At 43.6% G+C, this 13,630-nt stretch overlaps 1 protein-coding gene across 2 annotated transcripts; it reads right to left on the minus strand.

Annotated features, from left to right (window-relative positions):
• Positions 1-779: 779 nt before the first annotated feature.
• Positions 780-11,713, minus strand: mideasa (mitotic deacetylase associated SANT domain protein a). 2 transcript variants are annotated; one of them, XM_080514371.1, is made up of 13 exons: positions 11,366-11,713; positions 9,176-10,915; positions 7,236-7,451; positions 6,276-6,618; positions 6,106-6,172; positions 5,874-6,016; positions 5,638-5,741; positions 5,212-5,287; positions 5,017-5,105; positions 4,181-4,324; positions 3,706-3,834; positions 2,634-2,800; positions 780-1,771 (listed from the first exon to the last, which is right to left on the minus strand). In XM_080514371.1, the coding sequence occupies exons 2-13, from the start codon at positions 10,661-10,663 to the stop codon at positions 1,501-1,503; spliced, it is 3,237 nt and encodes a 1,078-aa protein (XP_080370497.1). In that variant the 5' UTR covers positions 10,664-10,915; positions 11,366-11,713; the 3' UTR covers positions 780-1,500. The 2 variants fall into 2 exon arrangements, with proteins under 2 accessions (XP_080370497.1, XP_080370496.1); XM_080514370.1 differs by having other exon boundaries at positions 9,155-10,915.
• Positions 11,714-13,630: the final 1,917 nt, after the last annotated feature.

Here is a 13,630-nt window from a genome sequence, read left to right on the forward strand (position 1 = left end):
TGTATCCACACTTTTCTAACACCTTCTTAGAAAATAAAAAAGAATTTAATAAAAAAAAAAAAAAAACTTTCTCGAGAATTCATGTCATTTATGTTTCACGCTGTTTATGTTGCAGCTTCTGCATTGGCAGGAAAGTAGATAAGTAGCAATCAGTGAGTGGTGGGTGGGAGAGAAAAACAGGGCCACTTTATCCTCTGTGTTTTCACTGCAATATGGCTTGCATCTCATTCCCTGAAGGCAACTAGAAACATTTCCTTTGACTGAGCATGCTCTTAAATGGGTGGATTATGTCACCAGTAATCAATGCAAAATGTCACCACACCCCAGCCTGATGACGAGCTGGCTTCTCAGCCCATAACCTGAAAACGATAGGCCCGTCAAGCCCTGTGAGCACAGTAGCGTGGGGTAAATCTCTTTTACTTGGAATATATACACATGCTTATGTAAAACAATGGTATTTCAATCAAGACGTTTCGGATTTCAGAATTTATAAAGATAATGCATACATCCTAATATAGCACAGTGGTCTTGAAATCACACTTATTTTAATGCCTAATCAATAAAATGTTCATTTATATTCCCACAATCATGCATAATGGGAAAATCTTGCAAATTATTGTACCTCTGCTTCCATCTGGTGGTTCAACATCGCCATAGACCATTTCCATGTTTGTTTTTTTTAACCAATCGGCAAAGAAAAAACATCACAACGAATGCATTCTTCAAAACAGTAGACTTTTTAATAAATTTTTTTAAATTCATCATTCAAATTGCAGCCAACGAGATTATTTCTTATATTATCAAAATCATTGAAAAATGCTGTATCATAAATATATGGCAATCTCACATATATACGTATATACACATATACCTTTTGTACATATTTATTAAAGGTCCCTTAGATGTAAAAATAAGTGAACAACCAACCGAGAAATCTGTTGGAAATCTGCAAAAAGTAGCACAGTACTTCTTAATATAAAGAAGAAAAAAAACCCAACAACTTTAAATACAAGTGCTTAAATCTTTAGTGAAAAAAGGTTTTTACTATAAAGATTGTGTTGATCTTGTTTCATCGCCGGGGATGTATCCTGAATATTTTTAGATTTCAAATAACCCTTGAGTTCATGTATTGAAAGTGTATAATGTTCTCATATAGCTTCAATTAAATATAGTTTATAAAAAGGCAACATTGGTAGAAGCGCATAATATAAGTGCAGTTCCCAAAAAATATTAACTTACTCTGGAAGTTTAAAATGACAAAAGTGTGAATGTGGAGTGTGACTGTCTGGCGGATGGTATAAAATTAAATAACAGTAAAGCAGTGAGAAGATTACGAGGAAGACAAGAGGAGGGACTACTTTTTGTGCTTATTCTGCGCCTCATGGGAAGTTTTTTTTTTTTTTTTCATCTCCTCCTTTCCCTGATTTGTAAACCATCTCTACTGTCTTTTCACCCATTAGACCATCCTGATAATCATCAAGCTCCATGTCTATTCGCCTCTCAGTGCCAGTCTTCATCGTCATCGTCCTCGTCTTCAGATGAGTCTTCCTGGCTGCTGACTTCTGCCTGCTCCCTCATTCCAGTTCCATTTCCCTTATGCTGGTCATCCCCCGCCTCCGCCATCGCCGCCGCTTCCGCCGCCACCTTTCTCGCCCGAGCCTGCACCGCCGCCTGCTCTTCCAGCTCCCTTTGACGCAGCGCTGCAGCTTTCTTCTCCTGCTCGGCGTGACTCTTCATGTGGGCACTTCGACTTTTCACCTTATTAAAAACCCTGCAGCAAAACGGAACAAACGATAGCAGCTGCTGAGGAACAACGCAAAGTGAACTTCAGAAGCGCTTTCACACGTGGCGATTTGGAGTTGAATCCGTTGAGTTTTGGGACCGACTGAGGTGCAGCAGGAGGCGTATAAACAGCCACACCAGACTAAATCGAAGAGGTGGTCGTCTTGGTACAGCGTGAAGTCACCAGAAGGCACAATGACAGCCTCATGTTTGCATTTTCTCATTTGACCAAGTAGGAGGCATCTCAAAGCAACCAAATCAGGTCGACTGGATTTTGTCATACATCTTGTTAGACTTTTCTCCACGTGTATAAAGTTTCCTAAATAAACTTCGAGACACACCGAAGGACTTTAAATACCCAAGTGCCCCACCATTGAGTCAGATTCAAGGGAAAAGCATGAACTGATGACACCACTTCAATAAGGTGCGAAACTAAAAGAATAAAGGCTCCTGCAGCCCAACAAACATGGTGAAGAAAGCCCATCAACAACTGCAGCCATGCTTCAGATACTTAGTCTGACAACTTCATCAACCACAGCGAGAACAATGATCTATATTTCGTTTGTGCTGCAAAATTGAGAAGCAATGATGCCGAAAATGATGCGACCATTTGCACAAACTACACGAGGGGATGCCCATCGAAAACAATCTTCTCCACACGTGCACCATGCTCAGTAAAGTGGTGAAATGTGACACTCTCCACATGCACCAGAGCTGCTAAAAGTCAACGTGAAAACCTAAAGAAATTAAACATTTGATGGTCCCTAATGAAAGATGTTAAAGCACATAAAACTGGCCGAGCAAACAAGTTAAAAGTGAGAACAAAGTGAACTTTAGTGTTTAGATCGTACCTGCCACATTTCTTGCAGGGGAATACTGCATCCGGATCCTGAGGCGGCTTCGGCGGTGCTCTGGCTTTCTTCGCTGCGGGCTCGGCCCGATGCCTCGGAAGCGCTGACGAATCAAATGCCTCTTTCCCCAACGAGTCTGGCTCTTTTATCACCGGCATCGGTCCTGCCTGGAGCAACAATAACACACAGGTGCAACTATTGACGTACAGCTAAACCTCATCCACATCAATGATCCAGTCAACAAAAATGAAACCTGATAAGTTTCCTCCAACACAGGCCCAATGTGTGTCCCATTAATAATCAATCTTCATAATCAAGAGCTTTTTCTATAGCACTACCATGAAGTTAAATCATTTTGAGTGATAATGAAACATGACAGGTGTGTTCACATTGAAAAAACTGAAGTAGAAGGCATGGCTTATGAGCAGGACAAGGCTCATATTTTTATCTACCAAAAACTTCCCAGAGGAGATCAGACCGGCGGCTTTCTGTCTACCAAGTCATTTTCTTTTACAAGTGTGCCTTTACAGAGTTTGTGACATGAATGATTCAGGTTTGACATTTTTATTACAGCAGGATATTTTGTGAAATCCACAGGGAGCCACTACAGAGAGCCCGATGCAGCTTCAAGGCTTCAGACTGCTGAACTAAACTATGTTAAAGGTGACTAAAGTACTGTGAAAAAGCTAATTAATATTTTTAAAGTATAGTCTCTCAAGTGTAATCAACCAAATAAGTAGTTTTCTGATGGCCATTTTATAACTCTAAACATCTCTTTTATATAAAAGGTAAAGACGGGAGGAATCTTCCTGCTCTGAATCTCCTCCAACATCAACATTACCTGAATCACTATAGTTCTCCTTGTCACACATGTCAAGATCAGGAAGGAATGTTGCAAGAGTACAGCATAAGGAAAAAAAGCTGTGAACGTAATTGAACTAAAGTAGCAACTCTTTCCAGATTTAAGTGCTAAAATACAGGCGGTCAAAGTAAATATTTTTCCAACCCTCCTTGTGTTCAGTAAAAGTATTTCTACTTGTTGAGCTCCTAGTTGTGGTAGAGCGGGACTTACATAGTCGTGAGCCTGTAGTGATTGCGCAACCCTCGCCTGATGACTGCTCTCAGACATGTGATCGAAAACAACCTCCCTCTTTTCATCCCCGTCCGCTTCTCCTCGAGGGACTTTTGACTGCTGTGAACTCTGCAAAGTGACAAACCAGGGAAATTACAAAACTGCATGTCATATTGCAATATTATAAAGGCTGGACATAAATGAAGAGCTGTATCACTTTGAGAATAGTATTTGTTTCTATATTCATATAAATTTGACATAATTAACAAGACCCATCAGTGCGTTTAGTAGCTACAACCAGTAATTAGAGAAAAACCACAAACGCATGAGGAGAATAAACAAAACACACAGACAGACAGACCCACCACCGGACTTGAACTGGGGATATTATCAATGTGAAGTGAGAGCGCCAACCACTACATCATCTTGCCATTAAAAGGACATCTGCGAAAAACAAACGTTGAGTCACTCTCACCTTAACATCAACCACAGTATCCGGATGCTTTTCCCCGGGCGAATCAGGAGGACCAAAGGTCAAAACACTGTTGCGTCCGATCTTCACCTGCTTCTTGTACGTGTAGTAAAACTCTACACATTGAGCCACAGTCTTCGTCCGCACCTTTAAACAACCGCCCCCCCCAAGCAAGAAGGGAAAAAAAAGAAGAAAAAAAGACATACATGCAGAGCTGCATTAGGATTTATTTGAGATCAACTCCACTGTAACAACTAAAAACTTTAAAAGGAAACCTATTTTTTAGGCTGATGTTTTGTTTGTTGTTTAGGTCGTGATTGTGGCTTCAAGTGGCTGAGTTGTGCGTTTTTACATGATTGGCAGTTCAGTTTAAAGAATTTGCAGCAGCACTTCCTGGCTGACCCCAGTTTCCATGTTTATTAAATTGCATTTATATGAACGTAATTGCAATTTAAATAAGAGCAGCTTCTGCTTAATGCTGATGACAGTTTTATCGTTTCTCCAATAACATGATGTTTCCTCAAAGTCTAAGTTTGATTTCTTCTTGAGAGAAAGAGAATGCAAATGATTGCATCTAATTTCCTGCCTTTTTTTGGAAATGCTTTTTTGTATTCCTGTTTACTAAAGCACTCTTTACATTACATCCGATTTGAAAAGTAAATTCAGAAAATATCAACTCTGAAGGCATTAGTATGATTGCTTTACACAAACAATCCGTGTGTGAAAGATTTATAGATGCTTCGCGGAATCCATTTAATCCTAATGAAGAGTGTTTTTAAAAGATTTATTTACTTTGATTTATGTATGTTTGAACTGCCAGGTAAAATCAATTAGTGTACCAGTTTCTGGACCAGGAAGAAGTCCTTCCTGTAGGCAGAGATCCCCTTATTGAAGTAGCGCTTCTCCTCCGCAGTCCACCTATCAGAGCCTGAGAGAAAAACAGAGAAACTCAATCAAACTAATGAGGTGAGGAAATACATAAGGGTTAGAAGAAATTATTTATGTAAAAAGCTTTTGTTTAATTAATGTTTTACCCGAGTAGTGATAGTTTTCCAGGAAATGACCTTGAGGGAAAATAGTGTCCTGAAACATCAGACGTCCAAGCGTTTCCTTAAAAAAATGTCAGAAAAGCAGGTGTTCTTCATTTTCATGATTTCTGAATGTGGTGCATTTAACAGAAAATAACAACAAATACCATACGAACTGTAATGTAATATCCACATTATTGTATTAGTGTTATATGTGTCCATTTGTTGTGCATGCATGTGCATTTCTATATGTAAATATGTAGTTGTGTGTGTTTGCAAATATTTTCCTGTTTTTTTTTCTTTTTTTTTTTTAAACACCCGTGAAGCACGTTCAGTTGCATTTTATCATCAGAAATGTGCTATATTAATAACAACTCATTGAAAGACTGAAGTGAATTTGATAAACTGTGTTTCCTTCATCACTTCACTCACCAGTAAATCTCCTCCGCATTCATGTAAACAATGTAAAACGAGCTCCTGGTTGGTTCCTCCTCCCCTTAAAACGCTGGAACAGGCCATGTTCATCAAGTTCCCCACTGGAAACAGAGAGTGCCAACAGAAAAAGTGAGTCAGGAGGAAATAAAGACAAAAAAAACTGTTTGCCATGTAAAACATGGTAAAGAGATTTAAAAAAAACCCAAAACAAAACAAAAACGATGGACACTTACGGCTCTCCTGGTCGCCATGTTTGAGGTTGTCGTTGTCCACAGGAAGCCAAAGTAGGTCAGCTTTGTGTTGGTCAAACTGGGAGGAGAGTTGATCTTGCAGATCAGGGATCTCAGCCTGGTAGTGCTGCCCGATGTTGATGCGCCTGCACACAAAAGTGTCCAGTTATGGACATTTGTTCAACACTGAAAACAAGACTGAATAATGTCAGAGGGCTGGTTAGATGGTACTCACGGTTCGAGGCTGACCGGCGTGGCATCAGTAATCAGAGGCAAGACGGGAGGTGTAATATCTGAACTTGCTGGAAGAACCAAATACAAACATTTAATGCATTGTCCGAGAAAATGGCACGGTTGTGAACGAATTCGTTCACAACCAGAAGTTCCTCCTTTCTGGAGACTTACTGGAGCGCAACAAGCTGCGTGAAGCAGACTTTGGTGTTGCGGGCGGTGGCAGGATTTGGCTGCTCGCGGCTATGTTGGTGAGGAAGGTGGAGAAGTATAAACCTGAGCCTTCCCGCACAGGAGACAGGATGGGAGGAGGTGTGTACGGGGGCAGGGAGAGGGGGTTGTCCGGCAGACGGACTGGGGAGCGCAGGTTGCTCTGGTAGGAGGTGATGCTGGAGTAGACGGACGGGGGGATGAAGGTGGAGGGCTTCGGAGGAGGGATGATGAGAGGCTCTGGCCGAGGCCGGCGTTTGAATTTGACTTTCCCATCTTCGTCCAACCCCGAGTCGTTGTCTCCCTCCTGGATACAAGAGACATTCAGTTGTATTTCAATTAGGTGGAGTAATAGTTGGATGTTGCCCCATGATGTGACCCTGTGTGTGTGATTGTCAGCATTTGTCATGTGATGGGCCAACGCTGTTCTCCCCAAAAGACCGCTCAGATGAACACCAACACCCCCAAACATGAGTTGAGTAAAGTAACAAAGAAGATGGATGGATAGTTCACAGTTGACCACATTGCAGAGTTGTAATAGTTCTTTCCCGGAGCTCTGTTGATTTCGTTCAAACATAAAAAACCTGAGTTTGACATCAGCGAGGCTTCTCTTCCTCATGAGAACTTCCAGTTTGAAGTCATTTGTTTAACCTACTGGGTTTACATGGTCACTGCTGAAAAGAGTCTCCAAAGAATAAAGGGGATCTTGAAGGACTCATGGTGTGGTTCGAGTCTGAATAAACACTCATGATACAAACATGACTTTTGTCATCGTTTCACGGTGGAATGTGCAAAAGAAAAACTGGTTCTCTTTCATGGCGAGTGGCTAAGTAAATAAAATGACCGCTGGTCAACCTACAGTGATGTTGCAAATGCTGGTTTGGAGAAAACACAAACAGAGAACCCCTCCCTCAGAGCACAAACCTGGCCAAAACCCTCGGTCATCGAGTTCCTGAGGGTCCGCCGCTGAGCAACAATGACGGAAGGTTTGCGATCCGACTGTCCGGCGGGCCGCTCCGCCATGCCGAAACGCCCCGGAGCCCAACCGGCCGGAGGGTCCGCCTGACTCCGGTGCACGGGCACCGACACGGGGATAACGAGAGGCACCATGGTGGCCTGTCTGCCCGGGAGACCTTCGTCCTGGTGAGGCACATAAATAACAGAAGTGTGGAGAAGATGAAAAGTGGAAAATAAAGAGAAAGCAATCGTCAGGTTGAGGAAGTGGCGGAGAAAACAAACAAACAAAAAAAAAAAAAGAGATTGTAACACAAAAAAAAAAGGAAGTGAAGTTAGCACACAGTAATTTACACATAAACAATGGTTGGAAATCAGCCTAATATTTTTTTCTTATACGTGGCTGCGAGTTTGGTGATTTTGTGACACAATGATGTATTAAGAAATGTGTTTTTTAAAGATTATCACAAAAGGTCACAATCATCTTCATCTTCCTGTTGTTCCGAGCAGTTAATCTCATCCTGTCTGCCAACTATCTCCAAGGTTTTCCTCTCCTCATTCACTACCTTTCCCTGCCACATGCCCAAGCCATCTCAGCCTGGACTCTTTAGCTTTGTCTGAGAACTGCTCCAACCCGACTGTCACTCTAAATATGTACCACAGGAAAGAGACAGAAACTTCACATTATCACCATTATCGGCTTCAACCAGAGGCCCGATTGAAGCATTTTATTTCCCTGAAGGTGAATCACTTCAACTATGGACTAATTACATTAGATTTGAATGACATAATTGAGTTGTAATAACTAGCTAGTGACAGCTGAGAATGATGAGACATTCAAAAGGAACCTAAAGATGATAGTTTTTTGGTTTATTTCTTCTACACCCATTTCCCATGTCTACGAGTTGTTTGCAGACCCATCACTGGTATTTCTAATCAAACCGATAACATTTTCAGTGATCTTTGATGTTTGCAAAGAGCAGTGACAAGAAAAATTCATTTTTATGTTTTGAAAGGAAGTCACCGAGTTGAATTAAGATGTTTGAATCTCTTGTACTGACCCTGTCAGATGCTGCTTGCGAACTACAACAAGCCCTGGGGTGTGAAAAGCCCGATTAAACCTGTTTGGCTTGTGTTGGGGAGAAAAAGGCGTGCGTCTGAGCACGTCCCATCCCTTCCACTGATGAATGACGGGGAAAAGCGCTGAGGAATGTGGAGGTGTGCAGACATGCAGCCGTTTCAACTGTATATCCAGGATGCATGCGCTGCACAAAAACCTATGACAATCCTGGCAAAACTCTCCTGGATAGGAATTAAACCTTTGAGCAGAAGCAGACACAAGCTGAATTTAACAAGTTGGGGTTTTTTTTGCTCACCGTGCGTGTAACAAAACCGTTAAGGCCAAAATAAAGACGATACCAGTGGGTGTGCCACTTAGAATGTAAACACTGTAAATCCTGCATAGCAAGGTTACAAGTATTATTTTTCTTACTGCGATAAAATGAGAGCCATCAAATTTAACAGGCGGGGGGGGGGGGTTACAAAAGCAACAAATCCTCAGTTTGCAAGAGTACGTGGTGCAAGATAATGAGCTCTAGAGCACAATTATGCACACTTGTGAAAGTGCATGCTAATGCTGACACTGCAGTTATTGGAAGTCACACAGACTAAAGTGAAGAGTTTTGTAAACCAGAGGAAAGTTCTAAATCGAAACAGGCTTCTTAATCTTTGTGCAGCTGCTTGCCAACATTACAATGAGTAAAGCTGAGATCACTAGTACAAGTTGCCTGTAAACAATGTGATAAAAAGCTTCCATTTCCTTCAACTATATGAACATTTTTAATGGATAACTAAGCGACAGCAGCAGTGGGATGTGTAATTGTTTTAACCTTGACAATTTTTGCAGGCACCATTTCTGACGCCTTCTGAGCAAGCGTTTCCAAGTTGATCTCCTTGGACGCCCTCCTCCTCCTCCGGGTGATCTGGATGACCCCTCCGGTCGTCACTTGGCTGTCCACCCCTCTCACGCCCTGCACACCTGCTACTCCGTTCTGGGATGACGGCGGCTCCTGAGGGGGCTGAGCCCAGATGTTTGCCGGCGGAGGACTCAACGGGGACTGTCCGTCTCGGGAAAGGCGACGCGAGCGTCGAGGGGCAGCCAGCGCTGCATCGGCACCCTCTTCAGGATGTGTCACGCCCTTTTCGGGGCACGTATCAGGTGCAGCTGACACGCTGCAAGCTAGAGCCTCTGGTTCCAGTCGCAGCTCCACAGACTGGACGTCTTCATTTTTAGCCGCGGTGTCGGGTGGACGACGGTCAGGAGGCTGATAAGCTCCAAAGTTTTGGGTCTGCTGCGGTTTTGGTTGCACTTGCGTTGGTGTCGTTTCTTGCTGAGATACATTTTGCTGCTGCAGGTGTTGTTGCATTTGCTGAATTTGTTGCTGCCGCTCTTGCAGCTGTTGTTGGTGATACTGCTGCTGCATCTGTTGCATCTGTTGTTGTTGTTGTTGTTGTTGCTGAATTTGATGCTGTTGTATTTGGTGTTGCTGTTGTTGCAAATGTTGCTGCTGCTGTTGCAGCTGAAGTTGTTGTTGTTGATGAAGCTGTTGCTGTTGTTGCTGTTGCTGCTGCTGCTGCTGCTGGTGGTGATGCTGCTGCTGCTGCATTTGCTGCTGTTGCATCTGGTGCAGAAGTTGCTGTTGAGCTTTCGGCTGCTCACCATAAGGCAGGTTTGACACTGCCTTGTTCCCTGGAAAAACGGAATAATATCCAGATGTGAACTGTTGCTTGCTCGGTCTGAACGTCGTCTGGAAGGGCTGCAGCATGGAGCCCTGCAAGGTGTGAGAAGAAACATGTGGTTGGCTCTGGAGCTCAACACCTTTGTGGCCATGCTGATAGGCCTGGAGCTGAGCCTGGTGCATTGCAGCTGCAGCGTGTTGCTCCCACTCGACTCCCCTCCCCTGAGCTTGGGTCTGTGTGGCATCTCTATAAACCTCAACAGGACCAGGTAACTGGTTCTCTGTCCCCATTGGAAGAGCCACACCTTCGTGGACTCCTTTGTGGAACGGCATCTGGCCCCTGGTGTTAACGCCACCCATATAGGGCCCAAAGTTCTGCCCCCAGGCCGGCGCCGGAGCTTCCTGAGACCAGTTTGGGGCTTGTATGGAGTCCTGGTGAATCCATTTTACAGGGGCTGCTTGTTGATAGGGCAGTAGATTCTGGGGGCCCTTTTCTGGGTTATAAACACCAGAGCTGCTTGCAGAGTCACTGTGGCTCGAGTCCAGAGCTGGGGGTCCCATACCATAATAAACCTCCCCTGAATGCTGCACAGCCTCTTTCATGGCTGCAGCTCGGTGTTTCCCACTCTTGTCAGTATTAACCTGAGAAGGAAGACTCATAGTAATTACATAAGCTGTGAAAATGTTGAGAGTTGCAAGTCAAAAGCTCCAAGCTTGTCCAAAGTTAGCTCCTCTGTAGTGTGCTTTTACAGCCTGCGGTTGAGCAATTGTTTAATTGTGTATTCAGAGGTATCTGGGAGGAAATATAAATCCCAAAGGAAAAGTGCAGGGTGAAAAACATCCAGCTCTCCTCCGAGAATCAAATTGTAGGTTTGCATTCCATTTCTTTGTGTCCTCTTTGGGATCCGAGACCTTAAGAAAGAAAGAAGAAAGTTTAAAAACCTTGCTTATCGACACAGTCTAAGCAACTTTTAGTCTGCAGGAAAGAGGAAATAGAGGCCTGCAGCAGCAAATAGCCCTGTCAGTACAGTAAGACCTTACAGCATGTCTGTAAAGGCGATCAGAAGCTTTTAAAAGCTTACATTTTTACATTTCCGTCCAATGTGCATGTAGACGGGACATTGACGCAGAAGTTTTGTGGAGGAAAGCAGCAGCAGCAGCAGCAACTAGGCGGCACTTACAGTGTAGCTGCCATTTGGCATAACAAGAAATACAGGAAACGAAGGGGCTCGTGCAATCAGTCGAGTTTCAGCCACTGATGTTATGTTCAAACTAAGCAATGGGGACGCTCCCGAGGAGCCGAGTGCTCTTATTAGGCAACACGGCAGATTAGTGCGCATTAGTCCAACACGGTGTATGTACCTTTTCAGCGGCGCACACGGCTGTCCGTGGCCAGCTCCATGGAGTCACTTTGGCTCCGATCAAAGTCGACTGCATGCAGCTCCATGACGGCGATCGCGCGCAGCAAATGTCACAACTCTTGTCAACTTTCCCCTTGACTTTCTCCGCGCAACAATATGGCGAACAGGCGAGTTCACTCGTCCCACGGAAAGATCGTCCAAACTCCCTGGCGAGCTGGAGACGCACATTAAAACGCCGCAGTCACACTGTTGCGCGCAGTAGCCGTATCACCGTGCACTTCCAGGAAAACATGTCCACAAGTTTCTCTCCCTGCATCAACGGGTAAAAACTGCACACGCGACGGCGAATGGTGTGAAAACTCCGCCGTGCCGCGGCCTCCAGTGGTATTTCATCAGATTTACACGTTGCAGTGGCGGGGCCGGGCGGCTCGAACGCCGCTGCGCTGAGCTCGTCCGGAGCGTGTGAGGAGCTGCGAAACTGCGCAAACGCGCAGGAAGGTGGACACCCCCAAACGCACCGCCTCACCCCAAAACAGTGCAGCTCGAGTCCCGGCGCCCAATCAGATCGTCTGGCCACGCCCACCACGGCATCCGTGTGCGTTTGATTCGCTGCCCGGGCTCTCCCGGAACGAGGAGTCAGCTGATCGCAAATCAAAATGGAAAATGTTCATTCTGTTTTTTACTTTTTGTATAGTTTTTCCCCCTTCTGTATAGATCGATAGATAGACATATTAGCAGTTACTAAATGTTGACGAACTGCTTCACTGGATTTCACATTTCAGGACCAAATGCGGATCATCTTGGGATCTTAGAGAAATATTCCTCGACTGGGGAAACATGTCACTTACCCATAATTATCTCCAGCCCAAATGGATGCAACTATTAGTTACTAATCTATTTATGGCTGACCCTTTGGCAAATCCACCTATTTTGAATCTGGACATGTGAGCTCAGGGAAACGTTTAAAAAGATACAAAACAATGTACAAGATATTAAAGCATCTCAATTGTTATCAGCATGGGAATCTGAGATTTGAATCTCTTCCTGAAAGGTATTTATTCTACCTTCCTGCAGGTGGTGTCTCGTCCGCTTCAAAGCACTTGGGTTACGTTTCACGAAAGAGAAACTATCTCAAATGGACTCCAATGTTGATTCTATCTGTTTTGGATAATGTTACATAACACACCTACAGCTGGACACATGTTCTGCCTTTCTTGAATTCTGAAATGTTATTCTCCAGGTATTCATAATAATCTGTGTTTTCAGCAAATGTACCAATTGAAATGACCCCAAATTATTTTATTTCTGATATTTTATTTGAAGGAAAAATCATAACAAAATAAATGAAGTATATGGATGTTGAATAAAATCTGAGAAATTACTGTTTTTCATCGAACTAACTTAAATAACACTAATGAGTTATATGAGTTCGTAATAAAAAGCATATCAAAATGTGCAGAAGATTGGGGACATATGTTGCTGACTTTTGTTAGGGATTCGGCAAAACCATTTCCGAATAGATCCCCCAAAACTGCGAGAGGCAGGCACACAGGCAAACAAAATTCCTCTGGAATTCTCTTGTTCTTGCACCTGTCTTAGTGGCAAAGCACAAAGATCCTGGGCGGCATTTCATTTTATCATTATTTTTCAGCCATTCTTTTCACGCATAGCTCGTCCCACACCTTTTGGAGCATGAACAAAAAAAGCACATCAACAAGTTCGGAACGTTCAGGACATGTTGGTTGTTAAGACTTCTGTTTACAATTGACATCAGCATCAGTTGTATTGGACACACAGGGGTGAGAGGCAGGAACACAAAATTTCCTGTAGAATTTTATAGTCTAGTTTTATAATTTTCCTGCCGGTTTTTGTGAGTGACTAGTGCACACCACATCCAAAAAGCGCATCAGAATTTGTGGAAAGTTTGGGAGTAAATCCCAGTGACTTTTGATGACGATTTGGCTTACCATAAAAAATAACAACAAAACAATCCTATACAAAACTGGATTAAAGGAGATGAGCGTCTGTTGCCATGATAACGCTGCAGTCAACAGACAGATGTGCAAAGCTCTGACAGTTCTAAAGGATCCAAAGGATGTCAGCAGCGAGAGGCAGGCTCACAAAATTGCCCCTGGAATTTTCTAGTTGCGACTGTGGTTGCTCCATCGTGTTTTGGGATGCGGGACTTGGCCGTTCAATCAGGAGAGAGCAACTCCGTGACGTCAGCGTGCTGCTGGAGAGTCGCTGCTCATCCGTTAGCGGGCCA

Source organism: Blennius ocellaris (genome assembly GCF_963422515.1).
Source record: "Blennius ocellaris genome assembly, chromosome: 18".
NCBI lineage: Eukaryota > Metazoa > Chordata > Actinopteri > Blenniiformes > Blenniidae > Blennius > Blennius ocellaris.

Bases quoted from the DNA above. Each gene is read 5' to 3' on its own strand.
- mideasa (XM_080514370.1), bottom strand. From the start codon at position 10,663: ATGAGTCTTCCTTCTCAGGTTAATACTGACAAGAGTGGGAAACACCGA. The intron at 5,288-5,637 runs GTGAGTGAAGTG...CATTTTTTTAAG, and splicing joins AATGCGGAGGAGATTTACTG to GAAACGCTTGGACGTCTGAT. The intron at 5,106-5,211 runs GTAAAACATTAA...TTTTTCTCTCAG, and splicing joins GGAAAACTATCACTACTCGG to GCTCTGATAGGTGGACTGCG.